Source organism: Atractosteus spatula, chromosome 16 (genome assembly GCF_055471065.1).
Source record: "Atractosteus spatula isolate fAtrSpa1 chromosome 16, fAtrSpa1.hap1, whole genome shotgun sequence".
NCBI lineage: Eukaryota > Metazoa > Chordata > Actinopteri > Semionotiformes > Lepisosteidae > Atractosteus > Atractosteus spatula.
In genome coordinates this window covers 17,615,643-17,637,763 of record NC_142721.1, presented here as the reverse complement: position 1 = coordinate 17,637,763, position 22,121 = coordinate 17,615,643, and the positions used below count along the sequence as shown (strand labels likewise).

Below are 22,121 nucleotides of genomic sequence, written 5' to 3'. Positions count from 1 at the left end.
ACTCTGCTCTCCTCCCCACTGAGAGCTGGTGTGTGTGAGGGGACTGGAGCATCATCCAGGGGGGGCTGCACACTGGTGGGGGTGGAGGGGATCCCCATTACCTGTAAAGAGCTAAGTCCTATATAAGTCTAAGGAATGTATTATTATTATTATTTAATAATAATTGTCATTCCCTAAATTAAATTAATGTGACCATTGAGGTGGAACTTCTTGTTAAACTTTGGTGCAGTTGTACAAGATTGTTTTTGATTGTATTTACAGTAGCTGGGGCCAGCAGTCATGTCACCCTGCAGCTCCCAGCTGGCAGCCCATGGCAGGTCAGCAGTGTGAGTCTGGCCAGTACCTGGATGGGAGACTCCTGGGAAAGCTGAGGCTGCTGCTGGAAGAGGTGTTAGTGGGGCCAGCAGGGGGCGCTCACCCTGCGGTCTGTGTGGGTCCTAATGCCTCAGTATGGTGTGATGGGACACTATACTGTTGCAATGCTCTGTGGAAAGTGAAGGGCACAGAAAGGTGTCATGGCCATCCACTGCAACCAAGGAAGTCTCCAGTCGTGACAACTACTCGTACCGCTGGACCCAGGCTTCTGAGGTTGAGAGAGTGGGTGTGAGGATACACTAATGAGGAGATCTGGATCCTGTGCAGCCACAGGAGTAGCCGGTAGTCACGGCAACAAACAATCCGAATCCAGAGGCGAGATCGTGGGCGAAGGGAGTAAGGTGGGTTGAAATCCAGGACAGACACCGGAGGCAAAGAATCCGAATCGAGAGGCGAGGTATGAAGTCAAAAGGCAAAAGGGGTAGTCCAAAATCCAGAGTGACACAAGGTTTAGGAATCACCAGGTAGAGCTCTCAGGGAGTTAACTCAATACAGAGCAGCAGGAAGCGGGACAGGATGGTTTCAATAGTGCTGCTCGCCGCACGGTGGAGCGTGTGCTGATGGATGAACACGTGCGGCGGCGCCTGTTATTATTAACCCGCTGCTGGTACTGGTTAGCTCTTTTGCGAGATGATCTCCGCTGGCTGGTGGTCGTGACAGTGGGGCTGTCCCAGTCAACAGATTTCCCACTTCAAAAAGCTCTTCCGCACAGGTTTCTTCATGCAGCTCATCCTCCAGACGAGCTGCACAAAGTACAACCGTCATCGTCGGACACGTCGGACAACCATCACAGTAGCTGGAGCACAATGGACCTGCCGCAGGTCAGGACACAACACAGTATGTTGCTATAGTTATTTAACCATATACAGTTCATTCCTGCTTAGTGAACCTAAAATCTAAACTTTTGTCAACGTTTACAAAAGTTATTCAGTTAACTGAGAAATCTCCCTCATCAGAGCTGTAGATGCTGTAGAGACACTCAGTCCAGCTCATCTGTAACTTCACACTAACACTCCCTCATCAGAGCTGTAGATGCTGTAGAGACACTCAGTCCAGCTCATCTGTAACTTCACACTAACACTCCCTCATCAGAGCTGTAGATACTGTAGACACTCAGTCCAGCTCAACTGTAACTTCACACTAACACTCCCTCATCAGAGCTGTAGATACTGTAGAGACACTCAGTCCAGCTCCTCTGTAACTTCACACTAACACTCCCTCATCAGAGCTGTAGATACTGTAGAGACACTCAGTCCAGCTCCTCTGTAACTTCACACTAACACTCCCTCATCAGAGCTGTAGATACTGTAGAGACACTCAGTCCAGCTCCTCTGTAACTTCACACTAACACTCCCTCATCAGAGCTGGAGATACTGTAGACACTCAGTCCAGCTCATCTGTAACTTCACACTAACACTCCCTCATCAGAGCTGTAGATACTGTAGACACTCAGTCCAGCTCCTCTGTAACTTCACACTAACACTCCCTCATCAGAGCTGTAGATACTGTAGACACTCAGTCCAGCTCCTCTGTAACTTCACACTAACACTCCCTCGTCAGAGCTGTAGATACTGTAGAGACACTCAGTCCAGCTCCTCTGTAACTTCACACTAACACTCCCTCATCAGAGCTGTAGATACTGTAGACACTCAGTCCAGCTCATCTGTAACTTCACACTAACACTCCCTCATCAGAGCTGTAGATACTGTAGACACTCAGTCCAGCTCCTCTGTAACTTCACACTAACACTCCCTCGTCAGAGCTGTAGATACTGTAGAGACACTCAGTCCAGCTCCTCTGTAACTTCACACTAACACTCCCTCATCAGAGCTGTAGATACTGTAGACACTCAGTCCAGCTCCTCTGTAACTTCACACTAACACTCCCTCATCAGAGCTGTAGATACTGTAGAGACACTCAGTCCAGCTCCTCTGTAACTTCACACTAACACTCCCTCATCAGAGCTGTAGATACTGTAGAGACACTCAGTCCAGCTCATCTGTAACTTCACACTAACACTCCCTCATCAGAGCTGTAGATACTGTAGAGACACTCAGTCCAGCTCCTCTGTAACTTCACACTAACACTCCCTCATCAGAGCTGGAGATACTGTAGACACTCAGTCCAGCTCATCTGTAACTTCACACTAACACTCCTTCATCAGAGCTATAGATACTGTAGACACTCAGTCCAGCTCCTCTGTAACTTCACACTAACACTCCCTCATCAGAGCTGGAGATACTGTAGACACTCAGTCCAGCTCATCTGTAACTTCACACTAACACTCCCTCATCAGAGCTGGAGATACTGTAGACACTCAGTCCAGCTCATCTGTAACTTCACACTAACACTCCCTCATCAGAGCTGTAGATACTGTAGAGCCACTCAGTCCAGCTCCTCTGTAACTTCACACTAACACTCCCTCATCAGAGCTGTAGATACTGTAGAGACACTCAGTCCAGCTCCTCTGTAACTTCACACTAACACTCCCTCATCAGAGCTGTAGATACTGTAGAGCCACTCAGTCCAGCTCCTCTGTAACTTCACACTAACACTCCCTCATCAGAGCTGTAGATACTGTAGAGACACTCAGTCCAGCTCCTCTGTAACTTCACACTAACACTCCCTCATCAGAGCTGTAGATACTGTAGAGTCACTCAGTCCAGCTCCTCTGTAACTTCACACTAACACTCCCTCATCAGAGCTGTAGATACTGTAGAGACACTCAGTCCAGCTCCTCTGTAACTTCACACTAACACTCCCTCATCAGAGCTGTAGATACTGTAGAGCCACTCAGTCCAGCTCCTCTGTAACTTCACACTAACACTCCCTCATCAGAGCTGTAGATACTGTAGAGACACTCAGTCCAGCTCCTCTGTAACTTCACACTAACACTCCCTCATCAGAGCTGTAGATACTGTAGAGCCACTCAGTCCAGCTCCTCTGTAACTTCACACTAACACTCCCTCATCAGAGCTGTAGATACTGTAGAGCCACTCAGTCCAGCTCCTCTGTAACTTCACACTAACACTCCCTCATCAGAGCTGTAGATACTGTAGAGACACTCAGTCCAGCTCCTCTGTAACTTCACACTAACACTCCCTCATCAGAGCTGTAGATACTGTAGAGCCACTCAGTCCAGCTCCTCTGTAACTTCACACTAACACTCCCTCATCAGAGCTGTAGATACTGTAGAGACACTCAGTCCAGCTCCTCTGTAACTTCACACTAACACTCCCTCATCAGAGCTGTAGATACTGTAGAGACACTCAGTCCAGCTCCTCTGTAACTTCACACTAACACTCCCTCATCAGAGCTGGAGATACTGTAGAGACACTCAGTCCAGCTCCTCTGTAACTTCACACTAACACTCCCTCATCAGAGCTGGAGATACTGTAGACACTCAGTCCAGCTCATCTGTAACTTCACACTAACACTCCCTCATCAGAGCTGGAGATACTGTAGAGACACTCAGTCCAGCTCCTCTGTAAATTACTTTTCCAGAGTACACTACAGGCTATATTGGTGTGGCATTTATGTTGTTTGTTCTGTTTTGACTTTGTCTCACAGTGTTGATCAGCTTCCTAGAAACATCTTGTCCCCTCATCACGTTTCCCAGAGCCGCATTCTAGAGCAAAAGTCGCTGGGCTGGGCCCCAGCAGCTCACGCGCAGCCCCACCCACTCCGGGGCTGTTTGGTAACAGCGGAGGGTGTCGCCCCCAGCCCGGGCCGGATTGGACCGTGGGCTCAAGCCGCGCCTGCAGGGCGGGGCAGTTGCGCCGACGCGACTTGAGTAGCAGGCGAGGCCGGGGCGCCGTAAACAAAACGCGGCTGGCGCAGGCCCAGCGCCTCAGAGCCGTAAACACGGCAGCGACAGCCCGGTACGGTGCAGGAGAGTTAACGCTGACTGCGGAAGACGGACCTGGACGTGAAGCCTAAGCATTAATTCTGTTGTGGGTACCGTTTGCCATCGTGGTTACGCCGGCAGCGATGCTGGGGGCACACGGGCTGGTGTGACCAGCACCCCTTCGCCGCCTGTGTACTGTGGACGCGTCCTCTCGCCGGACCAGCGGACACAGCTGCCCGGGGAGCTCCGCTTCGCCGCCGGCTGTCACCGCAGCTCCTCCCGTTCGCGGCGGGGGCGGGCCGGTGTCCGAGCTGGTGTCGCCCGGGGCACCGCTGGGCGCCCCTCCACCATGTTTCCCTTGGACTCGCCCTGGAATATCTCCTTCGCCGGCTGCGGGTTTCTCGGCATTTACCACATTGGCGTGGCGAGCTGCCTGCAGGAGCAGGCCCCGTTCCTGGTGGAGAATGCCAGGCACATCTACGGAGCCTCGGCCGGAGCGCTCACCGCCTCGGCCCTGGTCACCGGGGCCTGCCTGGGTGAGAGACGGACCTGCTGTCTGTCCTGTGACCCGCTGCGGACGCAGCGCCCTGTGGGGCAACAGGGCAAAGCGCTCGTAACCGTACCGCTCATGACTGAGCTGGACTGGTCACTCTGGTCACTGCTGGACTGGTCATACTGGTTACTTCTGGGACTGGTTACTGCTGGGACTAGTCGCTGCTGGACTGGTCACTCTAGTCATTGCTGGGACTGCTGGACTGGCCATACTGGTCACTGCTGCGAATAGGCATTGCTGGACTGGTAACTCTGGTCACTGCTGGGACTGCTGGACTGGTCAAACTGGTTACTGCTGGGACTGCTGACTGGTCACACTGGTCACTGCTGTGAATAGGCATTGCTGGACTGGTCACTCTGGTCACTGCTGGACTGGTCAAACTGGTTACTGCTGGGACTGCTGATTGGTCACACTGTCATGGGGCAGTGTCATGGGGCGGAGCGGTGGCTCTGTGGCTCAGGATCTGCACCTGTGACTGGGAGGTTGCCAGTTCAAATCCCGCAGCCGGCAGAGGAATCCTACTCTGTAGGGCCCCTGAGCAAGGCCCTTCACCCCAGCTGCTCCAGGGGTGCTGTATAAATGGCTGACCCTGCGCTCTGACCCCCAGCTTTTCTCCCTGTCTGTGTGTCTGTGTCTCATGGAGAGCAAGCTGGGGTCTGTGAAAAGATGAATTCCTAATGCAAGAAATTGTATAGGGCTAATAAAGTGATGTTATGTTACTGGTCACTGCTGGGACTGCTGACTGGTCACTGTTCGGACTGCTGACTGGTCATTGCTGGACTGGTCACTACTGGGACTGCTGGACTGATCACACTGGTCACTGTTGGGACTGGTCACTGCTGGGACTGCTGACTGGTCACTGCTAGGACTGCTGGACTGATCACACTGGTCACTGTTGGGACTGGTCACTGCTGGGACTGCTGGACTGACAGTGCTGAGCAGCCTGCAGGAGTCTGCAGTGTCTCTTGTCTGTGTCTGGTGCCTGTGGGCTCATTCCCAGCTGCTGACGCTGTGTTTCCGCAGGGGAGGCAGGAGCGAACATCATCGACGTGGCGAAGGAGGCCCGGCGGCGCGTCCTGGGACCCATGCACCCCTCCTTCAACCTGGTGAAGATCATGCGCACCCTGCTGTACCGCACGCTGCCCCCCGACGCCCACATCCTCGCCACCGGCCGCCTGGGCATCTCGCTCACGCGCGTGTCGGACGGCGAGAACGTGCTGGTGTCCGAGTTCAACACCAAGGAGGAGCTCGTACAGGTCAGAGCACCGAGTCCCTGCCGCGCTGAAACTCTCCTGTCACACTGCCATTTCATCTGACTGACTCTGCTGTGAGCTCTCAGTGAGAGCCGGGTCTCTCCTCCAGTGACTCTGCTGTGAGCTCTCAGTGAGAGCCGTGTCTCTCCTCCAGTCAGCGTGACTCTGCTGTGAGCTCTCAGTGAGAACCAGGTCTCTCCTCCAGTCCGTGTGACTCTGCTGTGAGCTCTCAGTGAGAGCCGGGTCTCTCCTCCAGTCAGCGTGACTCTGCTGTGAGCTCTCAGTGAGAGCTGGGTCTCTCCTCCAGTCAGTGTGACTTTGCTGTGAGCTCTCAGTGAGAGCTGGGTCTCTCCTCCAGTCAGCGTGACTCTGCTGTGAGCTCTCAGTGAGAACCGGGTCTCTCCTCCAGTCAGTGTGACTCTGCTGTGAGCTCTCAGTGAGAGCCGGGTCTCTCCTCCAGTCAGCGTGACTCTGCTGTGAGCTCTCAGTGAGAACCGGGTCTCTCCTCCAGTCAGCGTGACTCTGCTGTGAGCTCTCAGTGAGAACCGGGTCTCTCCTCCAGTCAGTGTGACTTTGCTGTGAGCTCTCAGTGAGAGCTGGGTCTCTCCTCCAGTCAGCGTGACTCTGCTGTGAGCTCTCAGTGAGAGCCGGGTCTCTCCTCCAGTCAGCGTGACTCTGCTGTGAGCTCTCAGTGAGAACCGGGTCTCTCCTCCAGTCAGTGTGACTCTGCTGTGAGCTCTCAGTGAGAGCCGGGTCTCTCCTCCAGTCAGTGTGACTCTGCTGTGAGCTCTCAGTGAGAGCTGGGTCTCTCCTCCAGTCAGCGTGACTCTGCTGTGAGCTCTCAGTGAGAACCGGGTCTCTCCTCCAGTCACTGTGACTCTGCTGTGAGCTCTCAGTGAGAGCCGGGTCTCTCCTCCAGTCGGCGTGACTCCACTGTGATCTCTCAGTGAGAGCCGGGTCTCTCCTCCAGTCAGCGTGACTCTGCTGTGAGCTCTCAGTGAGAACCGGGTCTCTCCTCCAGTCAGCGTGACTCTGCTGTGAGCTCTCAGTGAGAACCGGGTCTCTCCTCCAGTCAGTGTGACTTTGCTGTGAGCTCTCAGTGAGAGCTGGGTCTCTCCTCCAGTCAGCGTGACTCTGCTGTGAGCTCTCAGTGAGAGCCGGGTCTCTCCTCCAGTCAGCGTGACTCTGCTGTGAGCTCTCAGTGAGAACCGGGTCTCTCCTCCAGTCAGTGTGACTCTGCTGTGAGCTCTCAGTGAGAGCCGGGTCTCTCCTCCAGTCAGTGTGACTCTGCTGTGAGCTCTCAGTGAGAGCTGGGTCTCTCCTCCAGTCAGCGTGACTCTGCTGTGAGCTCTCAGTGAGAACCGGGTCTCTCCTCCAGTCACTGTGACTCTGCTGTGAGCTCTCAGTGAGAGCCGGGTCTCTCCTCCAGTCGGCGTGACTCCACTGTGATCTCTCAGTGAGAGCTGGGTCTCTCCTCCAGTCAGTGTAGATGCTATGGGGCTATCAGTATGGAAGGAGATTGGTCTGTTGTCAAGGGATAGGGTGCGGGTCAGAGGTGAACTTTTAGTATATTCATCCTCCCCCTCCTCCTGGCCTGGTGCAGTGTGCCAGCTGGAGCAGAAAGGTAAGAAGGCTGTATAGGAAAGGACCTGCAGAGGACGTCACCTGACGCTCACCAGTGGGCAGCTAGAGCAGGAGAGCTCAGGGCAGAAACCAGGACACTGCTGGGGCATTGCCCGGGACCCTTCAGGAAATGCCAATGAGCCGGCGACAGCAGGACCCTGGTGAAAAAAGCTTTCTTGGCGCAACAGACAGGAAATTGTAGTCAGAGGTTTGAACGTTGAGCCAGTAGAGAGAGAAGTAAACCCAGAGGCAGAGAGAAGACGGAGCAGCAGAGTGTAATGCCGAGTGTGTCTGTCTCCGCAGGCCTGCGTGTGCAGTGCATTCATCCCAGTGTACTGCGGCCTGATCCCTCCAGCGCTGCAGGGCGTGGTGAGTCACCGGCTGCCCTTTGTCCGCTCTGCTGTCAGTGTTACAGCTCCGTTGTGCAACGTCTTCATATTCCTCTTCCTCTTTCTGTGTCTGTTCCTCTGTCCCCCCCCCCCCCCCCCATCCCTCCTCTCCCTTTCAAATTCAACAGCTTTACTCTCCCGACCGAAGAATTAGTCTGGCTAAAGCTCTAACAGTTAGTCATTATTATTGTGTATTTATTGAGAGACAGGCTGTCTGTTCCTCAGGCTGGGGCAGGAGGTCACACACTATTATTATTATTATTATTATTATTATTATTATTACTGAGAGACAGGCTCACTGTTCCTCAGGCTGGGACAGGAGATCACACACTGTATTATTATTATTGAGAGACAGACTCACTGTTCCTCAGGCTGTGACAGGAGATCACACACTGTATTATTATTATTGAGAGACAGGCTCACTGTTCCTCAGGCTGGGACAGGAGATCACACACTGTATTATTATTATTGAGAGACAGGCTGTCTGTTCCTCAGGCTGGGGCAGGAGGTCACACACTATTATTATTATTATTATTATTATTATTATTGAGAGACAGGCTCACTGTTCCTCAGGCTGGGACAGGAGATCACACACTGTATTATTATTATTGAGAGACAGGCTCACTGTCTGTTCCTCAGGCTGGGACAGGAGATCACACACTGTATTATTATTATTGAGAGACAGGCTCACTGTTCCTCAGGCTGGGACAGGAGATCACACACTGTATTATTATTATTGAGAGACAGGCTCACTGTTCCTCAGGCTGGGACAGGATATCACACACTGTATTATTATTGAGAGACGGGCTCACTGTCTGTTCCTCGGGCTAGATCACACACTGTATTATTATTATCCTCTCTTCCTCCACCTCCTCTCTCTCTCTCTGTGCTCTGACCTTCTGTCTCATTTCTCCGGATTGTTTTTGTTTGTTGTCCTTGTCTCTCCCTGGTCCTTCCTCGTGCTGGCAAGGGAGACCCAGCCCTGACACACATGGGCTGCCTCTGTCTGTGTAGGGGTGACTGGAGCACAGCGCCCCCTCTCTCTGGTCTGTGTAGGGGTGCCCGGAGCACAGTGCCCCATCTCTCTCTTGTCCCTCTCTGGTCAGTGTGGGGGTGATGACCTCCTCCCTCTCTCTGCCCAGCGCTACGTGGACGGGGGGATCTCGGATAACGTGCCGCAGTACGAGCTGAAGAACACCATCACTGTGTCCCCGTTCTCAGGCGAGAGCGACATCTGTCCACGGGACAGCAGCTCCAGTCTGCACGAGCTGCGCGTCACCAACACCAGCATCCAGCTCTCCCTCAGCAACCTGTACCGGCTGAGCCGGGCACTGTTTCCCCCAGACCCGCAGGTGTGTCCCCGCGCCGAGGGACTGGACTGCTGACCTGCCGACCCGCCGATGGACTGGCCTACTGTCCCGCTGAGGGACTGACCTGCTGACAGACTGACCCGCTGAGGGACTGATCTGCTAACCCACTGACCTGCTGACAGATTGACCTGCAGAGGGAATGACCCGCTGACCCGTTGACAAACTGACCGACTGAGGGACTGACCTGCTGGCCTGCTGAGGGACTGATCTGCTGACCCGCTGAGTGACGGACCCACTGAGGGACCGAGATACTAACATGCTGAGGGACTGACCCGCTGACAGATTGACCCACTGAGTGACTGACCTGCTGACCTGCTGACAGATTGACCCGCTGAGGGACTGACCTGCTGAGGGACCGAGATACTAATGTGATGAGGGACTGACCTGCTGACTCGCTGACAAACTGACCCGCTGACCACACAGTGTGTTACAGTGTGTTAGTGGGATGTTATAGTGTGCAATATAGTGTGTTACTGTGCAGTACGGTGTGTTAGTGGAGTGTTACAGTGAGTAGAAAAGAGTATTACAGTGTGTTAGTGGAGTGTTACAGTGCATAGTACAGTGTGTTAGTGGGGTGTTACAGTGTGTTAGTGAAGTGTTATAGTGTGCAGTACAGTGCGTTAGTGGAGTGTTACAGTGTGTTCGTGGGGTGTGTTAGTAGAGTGTTACATTGTTAGTGGGGTGTTACAGTGTGCAGTACGGTGTGTTAGTGGACTGTTATAGTGTGCAGTACAGTGTGTTAGTGGGGTGTGTTAGTGGAGTGTGTTACAGTGTGTTAGTGGAGTGTGCAGTACCGTGTGTTTGTGTGCAGTACAGTGTGTTACAGTGTGTTACAGTGCGTTACAGTGCGGTGCAGTGTGTTAGTGGAGTGTGCAGTACAGATTGGTACAGTGTGTTACAGTGTGTTAGTGGGGTGTTACAGTGTGCAGTACAGAGTGGTACAGTGTGTTACAGTGTGTTAGTGGAGTGTGCAGTACAGTGTGTTTGTGTGGAGTATAGTGTGGTGCCGTGTGTTAGTGGAGTGTGCAGTACAGAGTGGTACAGTGTGTTACAGTGTGTTAGTGGAGTGTGCAGTACAGTGTACAGAAAGAGATTTTCTTGCCTAGCAGAGACGCGCTGACTCAGGCTCCTCCTGAACTGTCGCAGGAGACACTGCAGTAGCTTCAAACTCTGCTCCCTCATCCAACTCAAGTCCTCGGGTACATCGGGCAACCACTCCAGCAGCCTGGCACACAAACACACAAACACACAGTCACCACTCCAGCAGCCTGGCACACAAACACACAGTCACCACTCCAGCAGCCTGGCACACAGACACACACACAAACACACAGACACCACTCCAGCAGCCTGGCACACAAACACACAGTCACCACTCCAGCAGCCTGGCACACAGACACACACACAAACACACAGTCACCACTCCAGCAGCCTGGCACACAAACACACACACAGTTACCACTCCAGCAGCCTGGCACACAGACACACACACAAACACACAGACACCACTCCAGCAGCCTGGCACACAGACACACACACAAACACACAGACACCACTCCAGCAGCCTGGCACACAGACACACACACAAACACACAGTCACCACTCCAGCAGCCTGGCACACAGACACACAGTCACCACTCCAGCAGCCTGGCACACAAACACACACAGTCACCACTCCAGCAGCCTGGCACACAGACACACACAGTCACCACTCCAGCAGCCTGGCACACAGACACACACACAAACACACAGACACCACTCCAGCAGCCTGGCACACAGACACACAGTCACCACTCCAGCAGCCTGGCACACAGACACACACAGTCACCACTCCTGCAGCCTGGCACACAGACACACACACAAACACACAGTCACCACTCCAGCAGCCTGGCACACAGACACACACACAAACACACAGACACCACTCCAGCAGCCTGGCACACAGACACACAGTCACCACTCCAGCAGCCTGGCACACGGACACACACACAAACACAGTCACCACTCCAGCAGCCTGGCACACGGACACACACACAAACACACAGACACCACTCCAGCAGCCTGGCACACAGACACACACACAAACACACAGACACCACTCCAGCAGCCTGGCACACAGACACACAAACAAACTCACAGACACCACTCCAGCAGCCTGGCACACAGACACACAGTTACCACTCCGGCAGCCTGGCACACACACAAACACACAGACACCACTCCAGCAGCCTGGCACACAGACACACAGTTACCACTCCAGCAGCCTGGCACACACACAAACACACAGACACCACTCCAGCAGCCTGGCACACAGACACACACACAAACACACAGACACCACTCCAGCAGCCTGGCACACAGACACACACACACAAACACACAGTCACCACTCCAGCAGCCTGGCACACAGACACACAGTCACCACTCCAGCAGCCTGGCACACAGACACACACACAAACACACAGACACCACTCCAGCAGACTGGTACACAGACACACAGTCACCACTCCAGCAGCCTGGCACACAGACACACACACAAACACACAGACACCACTCCAGCAGACTGGTACACAGACACACACACAGTCACCACTCCAGCAGCCTGGCACACAAACACACACAGTCACCACTCCAGCAGACTGGCACACAGACACACACACAAAGACACAGACACCACTCCAGCAGCCTGGCACACAGACACACAGACAAACACACAGACACCACTCCAGCAGCCTGGCACACAGACACACAGACACCACTCCAGCAGCCTGGCACACAGACACACAGACAAACACACAGACACACAGTCACCACTCCAGCAGCCTGGCACACAGACACACACACAGTCACCACTCCAGCAGCCTGGCACACAGACACACACACAAACACACAGACACCACTCCAGCAGCCTGGCACACAGACACACACACAAACACACAGACACCACTCCAGCAGCCTGGCACACAGACAAACACACAGTCACCACTCCAGCAGCCTGGCACACAGACACACACACAAACACACAGACACCACTCCAGCAGCCTGGCACACAGACACACACACAAACACACAGACACCACTCCAGCAGCCTGGCACACAGACACACACACAAACACACAGACACCACTCCAGCAGCCTGGCACACAGACACACACACAAACACACAGACACCACTCCAGCAGCCTGGCACACAGACACACACACAAACTCACAGACACCACTCCAGCAGCCTGGCACACAGACACACAGTTACCACTCCGGCAGCCTGGCACACAGACACACACACAAACACCACTCCAGCAGCCTGGCACACACACAAACACACAGACACCACTCCAGCAGCCTGGCACACAGACACACAGTTACCACTCCAGCAGCCTGGCACACACACAAACACACAGACACCACTCCAGCAGCCTGGCACACAGACACACACACAAACACACAGACACCACTCCAGCAGCCTGGCACACAGACACACAGTCACCACTCCAGCAGCCTGGCACACAGACACACACAGAAACACACAGACACCACTCCAGCAGCCTGGCACACAGACACACAGACACCACTCCAGCAGCCTGGCACACAGACACACACACAAACACACAGACACCACTCCAGCAGACTGGTACACAGACACACAGTCACCACTCCAGCAGCCTGGCACACAGACACACACACAAACACAGTCACCACTCCAGCAGCCTGGCACACAGACACACACACAGTCACCACTCCAGCAGCCTGGCACAAAGACACACACACAGTCACCACTCCAGCAGCCTGGCACAAAGACACACACACAGTCACCACTCCAGCAGCCTGGCACACAGACAAACACACAGTCACCACTCCAGCAGCCTGGCACACAGACACACACACAGTCACCACTCCAGCAGCCTGGCACACAAACACACACAGTCACCACTCCAGCAGCCTGGCACACAGACACCACTCCAGCAGCCTGGCACACACACAAACACCACTCCAGCAGCCTGGCACACAGACACACACACAAACACACAGACACCACTCCAGCAGCCTGGCACACAGACAAACACACAGACACCACTCCAGCAGCCTGGCACACAGACAAACACACAGACACCACTCCAGCAGCCTGGCACACAGACACACACACAGTCACCACTCCAGCAGCCTGGCACACAGACACACACACAAACACACAGACACCACTCCAGCAGCCTGGCACACAGACACACAGTCACCACTCCAGCAGCCTGGCACACAGACACACACACAAACACACAGTCACCACTCCAGCAGCCTGGCACACAGACACACACACAGTCACCACTCCAGCAGCCTGGCACACAGACACACAGACACCACTCCAGCAGCCTTGCACACACACAAACACCACTCCAGCAGCCTGGCACACAGACACACACACAAACACACAGACACCACTCCAGCAGCCTGGCACACAGACAAACACACAGTCACCACTCCAGCAGCCTGGCACACAGACACACAGACAAACACACAGACACCACTCCAGCAGCCTGGCACACAGACACACACACAAACACACAGACACCACTCCAGCAGCCTGGCACACAAACACACAGTCACCACTCCAGCAGCCTGGCACACAGATGCACAGTCACCACTCCAGCAGCCTGGCACACAGACACACACACAAACACACAGACACCACTCCAGCAGCCTGGCACACAGACACACACACAAACACACAGTCACCACTCCAGCAGCCTGGCACACAGACACACAAACACCACTCTGTCGGGTCAGTCCCCCAGCGGGTCAGCAGGTAAGTCCCTCATCACATTAGTATCTCGGTCCCTCAGCAGGTGGGACTGACCTGCTGACCTCCTGAGTGACTGACCAACTGAGGGACTGACCCGCTGACTTGCTGACAGATTGACCTGCTGAGGGACTGACCTGCCGAGGGACTGACCTGCTCACCTGCTGACAGATTGACCCGCTGACCCGCTGAGGGACTGACCCCCTGACAGACTGACCTGCCGAGGGACTGACCAGCTTGCGTGTTTTACCTCCAGGGTGTAGCCATGCTGCTGACATTAACGAACTGTCTGATTCCTCTTGACTGCAGGTGATGAAGGCGATGTGTAAACAGGGGTACCGAGACGCGCTGCACTTCATCAGGAAGAACGGTGAGTGGTTGATGTGATGGGTGACGGAGGTCTGGCGTCACCGGTGAGCTTTAGAGAGTCTGCTGCCTCCTGGTGGGCTCAAGCGGAGCAGCAGGTCTGAGCTTCACCACTACCCTGCACCTCACCCCAGTATGTCTCTGCCCCCGGGGCGCAGGCCTGCTGCAGTTCCGGGGGCCCCAGCGGGGATTGGCCCCACAGCCAGGGGGCGCCGCAGAGGAGGAGGAGGAGGAAGAGGAGGATAAAGACAGCGGGAGGGAGGGGGGCGAGAGGCAGAGAGCTGTGATTCCTGCCCTCAGCAGAGTGGAGGATCGTCTGTTTGACCACCTTCCCCCACGCCTGCACCGAGGTACAGCTGCCCCTCTGAAATACCCCCTGGTCCTGTGTGTGTGTGTTTGGGGGGGGGGGGGGCCAGCACGCGTGTGTGTGTGCCCCGTGTGTGTGTGGGGCCAGCGTGCGCATGCCCCATGTGTGTGTGTGTTGGGGGGGGGGGGGTGCAGACAGGTGCTGATGTTCTCTGCTCTCTGCTGACCCCTGCAGCTCTGGTGGAGGCCTGCAAGGAGAGGCAAAGTCTGTTTCAGTCTCTTAGCAACCTGCTGCCAATCAGACTGGCATCTGCCATGATGATGCCCTACACCCTTCCTCTGGAGTCTGCTCTGTCTCTCACTGTCAGGTACCAACTGTGTGTCTCTGTGTGTCTATGTGCCAGGCTGCTGGAGTGGTGTCTGTGTGTTTGTGTGTGTGTCTGTGTGCCAGGCTGCTGGAGTGGTGACTGTGTGTTTGTGTGTCTGTGTGCCAGGCTGCTGGAGTGGTGACTGTGTGTTTGTGTGTCTGTGTGCCAGGCTGCTGGAGTGGTGACTGTGTGTGTGTCTGTGTGCCAGGCTGCTGGAGTGGTGACTGTGTGTGTGTATCTGTGTGCCAGGCTGCTGGAGTGGTGACTGTGTGTGTGTATCTGTGTGCCAGGCTGCGGGAGTGGTGACTGTGTGTTTGTGTGTGTGCCAGGCTGCTGGAGTGGTGACTGTGTGTTTGTGTGTGTGTCTGTGTGCCAGGCTGCTGGAGTGGTGACTGTGTGTCTGTGTGCCAGGCTGCTGGAGTGGTGACTGTGTGTGTGTCTGTGTGCCAGGCTGCTGGAGTGGTGACTGTGTGTGTGTCTGTGTGCCAGGCTGCTGGAGTGGTGACTGTGTGTTTGTGTGTCTGTGTGCCAGGCTGCTGGAGTGGTGACTGTGTGTCTGTGTGCCAGGCTGCTGGAGTGGTGACTGTGTGTGTTTGTGTGCCATGCTGCTGGAGTGGTGACTGTGTGTGTTTGTGTGCCAGGCTGCTGGAGTGGTGACTGTGTGTTTGTGTGTCTGTGTGCCAAGCTGCTGGAGTGGTGACTGTGTGTTTGTGTGTGTGTCTGTGTGCCAGGCTGCTGGAGTGGTGACTGTGTGTCTGTGTGCCAGGCTGCTGGAGTGGTGACTGTGTGTGTGTCTGTGTGCCAGGCTGCTGGAGTGGTGACTGTGTGTTTGTGTGTCTGTGTGCCAGGCTGCTGGAGTGGTGACTGTGTGTCTGTGTGCCATGCTGCTGGAGTGGTGACTGTGTGTGTTTGTGTGCCAGGCTGCTGGAGTGGTGACTGTGTGTTTGTGTGTCTGTGTGCCAAGCTGCTGGAGTGGTGACTGTGTGTGTGTCTGTGTGCCAGGCTGCTGGAGTGGTGACTGTGTGTGTGTCTGTGTGCCAGGCTGCTGGAGTGGTGTCTGTGTGTTTGTGTGCCAGGCTGCTGGAGTGGTGTCTGTGTGTTTGTGTGTGTGTCTGTGTGCCAGGCTGCTGGAGTGGTGACTGTGTGTGTGTCTGTGTGCCAGGCTGCTGGAGTGGTGACTGTGTGTTTGTGTGTCTGTGTGCCAGGCTGCTGGAGTGGTGACTGTGTGTGTCTGTGTGCCAGGCTGCTGGAGTGGTGACTATGTGTTTGTGTGTCTGTGTGCCAGGCTGCTGGAGTGGTGACTGTGTGTTTGTGTGTTTGTGTGCCAGGCTGCTGGAGTGGTTACCCGATGTACCCGAGGACTTGAGCTGGATGAGGGAGCAGAGTTTGAAGCTACTGCAGTGTCTCCTGCGACAGTTCAGGAGGAGCCTGAGTCAGTGCGTCTCTGCTAGGCAAGAAAATCTCTTTCTGTACACTGTACTGCACACTCCACTAAAACACTGTAACACACTGTACCACTCTGTACTGCACACTCCACTAACACACGGCACCACACTATACTCCACATAAACACACTGTACTGCACACTCCACTAACACACTGTAACACATTGCACCACACTGTACTGCACACTGTAACACCCCACTAACACACTGTAACACACTCTACCAATCTGTACTGCACACTCCACTAACAAACTGCACCACACTGTAACGCACTGTAACACACTGTACCACTCTGTACTGCACACAAACACACGGTACTGCACACTCCACTAACACACTGTAACACACTGTACTACTCACTGTAACACTGTACTGCACACTGTAACACCCCACTAACACTGTAACACTCTACTAACACACTGTACTGCACACTGTAACACCCCACTAACACACTATAACACTCCACTAACACACCGTACTGCACATTGTAACACCCCACTAACACTGTAACACTCTACTAACACACCCCACGAACACACTGTAACACTCCACTAACACACTGTACTGCACACTATAACACTTCATTAAAACACACTGTAACACCCCACTAACACACTGTACTATGCACTGTAACACTCCACTAACACACTGTAATACTCTTTTCTACTCACTGTAACACTCCACTAACACACTATATTGCACACTATAACATCCCACTAACACACTGTAACACTTTATTGCACACTGTAACACTCCACTAACACACTGTAAGACACTGTACTGCACACTGCAACCCCCTTCACTAACACTCTGTACTGCACACTGTAACACTCTGTACTGCACACTGTACCACTGTAACACTCTGTACTGCACACACCGTAACACTCCACTAACACACTGTAACACTCTGTACTGCACACTGTACCACTGTAACACTCTGTACTGCACACACCGTAACACTCCACTAACACACTGTACCACTCTGTACTGCACACTGTACCACTGTAACACTCCACTAACACACTGGAACACTCTGTACTGCACACTGTACCACTGTAACACTCTGTACTGCACACACCGTAACACTCCACTAACACACTGTAACACTCTGTACTGCACACTGTACCACAGTAACACTCTGTACTGCACCCTCTGTGTACCTGTCACCCCTCAGGCTGTCCTACCAGCTGGAGCTGCGCCGCTCTCACTCTGCTCCGGTGGGGGCCGGCCTGCTGCCGGCGGGCTCCTCGCTGCTGGACCTGATCACCCGCCTCGACCAGTACCAGCGCCAGCTGCTGCCCGGCCTCTTCTGTATCAACCTGGACCTGCAGGCGTCCCTCTACACCCAGCCAGTGGGGGCGCCCTTCCTGCACGAGGAGGGGGGCCTGGAGATGAGGCCCCTGCCCCAGGACTCCCCGGGCACCCCCCTACGCCCCGCGTACTCAGAGCTCAGCCCTGGGGAGCCCCCGGGCAGGCAGCTGCAGCAGGGGGTGGGGCCAGGCCGGGCTCTTAATTAGCTAATTGAAGCAGCTGCAGCAGGGGGTGGGGCCAGGCTGGGCTCTTAATTAGTTAATTGAAGCAGCTGCAGCAGGGGGCAGGGCCAGGCTGGGCTCTTAATTAGCTAATTGAAGCAGCTGCAGGAGGGGCCCAGGCCGGGCTCTTAATTAGCTAATTGAAGCAGCTGCAGCAGGGGGCGGGGCCAGGCTGGGCTCTTAATTAGCTAATTGAAGCAGCTGCAGCAGGGGGTGGGGTCAGGCCAGGCTCTTAATCAGCTAATTGAAGCAGTTGCAGCAGGGGGTGGGGCCAGGCCGGGCTCTTAATTAGCTAATTGAAGCAGCTGCAGCAGGGGGTGGGGCCAGGCCAGGCTCTTAATTGGCTAACTGAAGCAGCTGCAGCAGGGGGTGGGGTGAGGCCAGGCTCTTAATTGGCTAATTGAAGCAGCTGCAGCAGGGGGTGGGGTGAGGCCGGGCTCTTAATTGGCTAATTGAAGCAGCTGCAGCAGGGGGTGGGGCCAGGCCAGGCCGGGCTCTTAATTGGCTAATTGAAGCAGCAGCATGGGGCAGGGGGCGGGGCCAGGCTGGGCTCTTAATTAGCTAATTGAAGCAGCTGCAGCAGGGGGCGGGGCCTGGACTCTCTCTTAATTAGCTAATTGAAGCCGCAGCTGGCTTGATGTGTCCCGAGCCCCTGGCTGCAGACGCCTGTGTTCCAGGGCTGGAGGAGAGCGAGAGTTTCAGGAAGGGCGGACGTGTGCAGGAAACAGGAGTGGAGAATTCGGATTGCGAGATGTCGAGCCCCTGTTGGGACAGTTTCCTTAAATTCAGGACTCGGGCTTGAGTTTGAGTGCAGGCTACTCCGGGTGTCCCTCTCTGCACACCACAGACCAAAGATTGGGCAAAGTCTTGGACAGCCTCACCATTGATCTAGTCCTGCTCACCTCTGCGGGCACTTCCTCGGCCAGCCCTGGAAGGACCCTGCTGACTCCCATGAGTGTGGAGGGGCCCAGACAGGATCCCAGCAGAGCGCTGGCTGGACACTTGCTTGGTGTCCTGGTGTTCGTCAGCTTCTCGGTCGTTTCTGTGTTTTTCACCATCGGTCTTCTGCAGATCTTCTTCCTGCTGAGGTGCTGATACTCTGACGTTTGTTAGGAAGCAGAGGAAATAGGATTCGCCCCACATTGGGAGGTGGGGGGTATACCCGTGTCCCAGCTGTGCTCCTGGGTCGTTAACAGAGCTGCAGATTGGATGTGCTGTGTGGGTACGAGTCTCGCTCCGCTCCGGAGTCTGGGACAGGCTGTGCTGTGTGGGTACGAGTCTCGCTCTGCTCCGGAGTCTGGGACAGGCTGAGCCGTGTGGGTACGAGTCTCGCTCTGCTCCGGAGTCTGGGACAGGCTGTGCTGTGTGGGTACGAGTCTCGCTCCGCTCCGGAGTCTGGGACAGGCTGTGCTGCGTGGGTACGAGTCTCGCTCTGCTCCGGAGCCAGGAACATACGATTCCAGCTCTATGCCAAGCTGATGATGCATCTTGTGACCTGGCTCATCGAACCCTAGACACTGTTCCTGTGCTCCAGAAATAAACATCTCAACATTCTCTGTTTATCTTTGAAATTATTTTGTTTCCAATTTTAAAAGAGACATTGACTGGTTTTTATATTCCTCTGCCACAGTTTATTATTTGCAATATTGGTTTATTTCTCTGTCCTGAGTGTCAATTGCTGTTCTAGTACTGTAAATACTAAGTGCTCTGTATTATATTGTATTATATTACACTATCAAAAATCTAGCTGAAATCATTCTGTTGTTTGTCTTTTATTCTGTCTTGAAGTTCGAAAAAGTCTGTACAGATGTGATCATACTTGTGGTCTCTACTAACTAGGCAGTGAGTTGAGTTGTCTTGAGTTTTAAATACCTTCCATTCTTACACCTGGCCCCCTCACCTGCCCGGTCTGTCTGCCGCGAGTCCAGCTGCTCTGCGCATCACCCGGACCCCGCTGTCAGAACGGCGCTCAGCGCACCTGAGCGGCCGGCCGGCCAGGCGTGGGTGCGCAGGCAGACGGCTGCCGCCAGGGGGCGCGGCGCAGCTCTGCGGCTGGGCTCGGCTCTTTCCCGTCTCCCGAGCGGGAGCTGCAGCTGCCCGGGAGACGGCGGGGGAAGATGGCGGAGGACGATCGCTCTCGGTCGGAAGCGGCCCGGCAGAAGAGGCAGGAGCAGCTAAAGCGCTGGCTGGGCTCCGAGACCGAGAGGAGCGGGCCGGGGCAGCGGGACCGGGGCGGCGCGGGGGGCAGGCGGCCCCGGGTCCGGTTCGCCCAGGGCGCCGTGTTCATGGCTTGCTGCTCCGCTGGGGACCGGGACGAGGTGGCGGCACTGCTGAAGCAGGGAGCCGAGATCAACCACGCCAACGTCGACGGGCTGACGGCGCTGCACCAGGTACGAGCCGCCGGGCCGGGCCGGGCCGGGAGAAGAGTCGGACCCTGCAGGGGCTTTGCTTGGCTTTGCTTGGCTTTGCTTCCCGGACCGAACTCTCCCACCCGCCCTCCGGGCCGGGCGCGGACGGGACTAAGGGAAAGTTTATGGGACGCAGCGGGGCTGTCCCGGGACGGGAATGGGGCTGCCAGCGGGCCGGAGACGAGCTATAGACAGAGATAATCAGGGCGGCTCGGTTTAGGTTGTGCGGGGCTGTGCGTGTGGCTGAGAGCCGAGCAGCAACAGGCTGGGAAACCTGTCAGACTGGCTGGATCCCGCTGGCAGCAGTTATAGTCAAGCCCCGAGTAACTACTGTACTACAGCTCAGAGCCTGTGTTATAGTCAAGCCCCGAGTAACTACTGTACTACAGCTCAGAGCCTCATAGTCAAGCCCCGAGTAACTACTGTACTACAGCTCAGAGCCTGTGTTATAGTCAAGCCCCGAGTAACTACTGTACTACAGCTCAGAGCCTGTGTTATAGTCAAGCCCCGAGTAACTACTGTACTACAGCTCAGAGCCTGTGTTATAGTCAAGCCCCGAGTAACTACTGCACTACAGCCCCGAGTAACTACTGTACTACAGCTCAGAGCCTCATAGTCAAGCCCTGAGTAACTACTGTACTACAGCTCAGAGCCTCATAGTCAAGCCCTGAGTAACTACTGTACTACAGCTCAGAGCCTGTGTTATAGTCAAGCCCCAAGTAACTACTGCACTACAGCTCAGAGCCTGTGTTATAGTCAAGCCCCGAGTATCTACTGCACTACAGCTCAGAGCCTGTGTTATAGTCAAGCCCCGAGTAACTACTGCACTATAGCTCAGAGTATCTGTTATAGTCCAGCCCCGAGTAACTACTGCACTACAGCTCAGAGTATATGTTATAGTCCAGCCCGAGTAACTACTGTACTACAGCTCAAAGTCTCTGTTATAGTCCAGCCCCGAGTAACTACTGTACTACAGCTCAGAGCCTGTGTTATAGTCAAGCCCCGAGTAACTACTGTACTACAGCTCAGAGCCTCATAGTCAAGCCCCGAGTGACTACTGTTCTACAGCTCAAAGTCTCTGTTATAGTCCAGCCCCGAGTAACTACTGTACTACAGCTCAGAGCCTGTGTTATAGTCAAGCCCCGAGTAACTACTGTTCTACAGCTCAGAGCCTCATAGTCAAGCCCTGAGTAACTACTGTACTACAGCTCAGAGCCTCATAGTCAAGCCCCGAGTAACTACTGTACTACAGCTCAGAGCCTGTGTTATAGTCAAGCCCCGAGTAACTACTGTTCTACAGCTCAGAGCCTCATAGTCAAGCCTTGAGTAACTACTGTACTACAGCTCAGAGCCTCATAGTCAAGCCCCGAGTAACTACTGTACTACAGCTCAGAGCCTGTGTTATAGTCAAGCCCCAAGTAACTACTGCACTACAGCTCAGAGCCTGTGTTATAGTCAAGCCCCGAGTAACTACTGTACTACAGCCCCGAGTAA

General features: G+C 54.6%; 2 protein-coding genes across 3 annotated transcripts in view; both read left to right on the top strand.

Annotated features, from left to right (window-relative positions):
* The first annotated feature begins 4,225 nt into the window (after positions 1-4,225).
* On the top strand, positions 4,226-19,972 carry pnpla2 (patatin-like phospholipase domain containing 2). The gene is made up of 9 exons (XM_088935165.1): positions 4,226-4,758; positions 5,799-6,031; positions 7,955-8,020; positions 9,183-9,392; positions 14,512-14,572; positions 14,727-14,918; positions 15,110-15,242; positions 16,571-16,693; positions 17,862-19,972. Exons 1-9 carry the CDS (start codon positions 4,572-4,574, stop codon positions 18,202-18,204), a joined length of 1,548 nt encoding a protein of 515 aa, XP_088791291.1. The 5' UTR covers positions 4,226-4,571; the 3' UTR covers positions 18,205-19,972.
* Positions 19,973-20,265: 293 nt separating this feature from the next.
* Positions 20,266-22,121, top strand: part of LOC148819720 (protein phosphatase 1 regulatory subunit 12A) — a 39,863-nt gene continuing 38,007 nt past the window's right edge. For both annotated transcript variants that reach the window (XM_088934892.1, XM_088934893.1), the window contains exon 1: positions 20,266-20,609. In XM_088934892.1, coding sequence (XP_088791018.1) covers positions 20,337-20,609 — 273 coding nt within the window. In that variant the 5' untranslated portion in view covers positions 20,266-20,336. The remainder of the gene's footprint in view (positions 20,610-22,121) is intronic.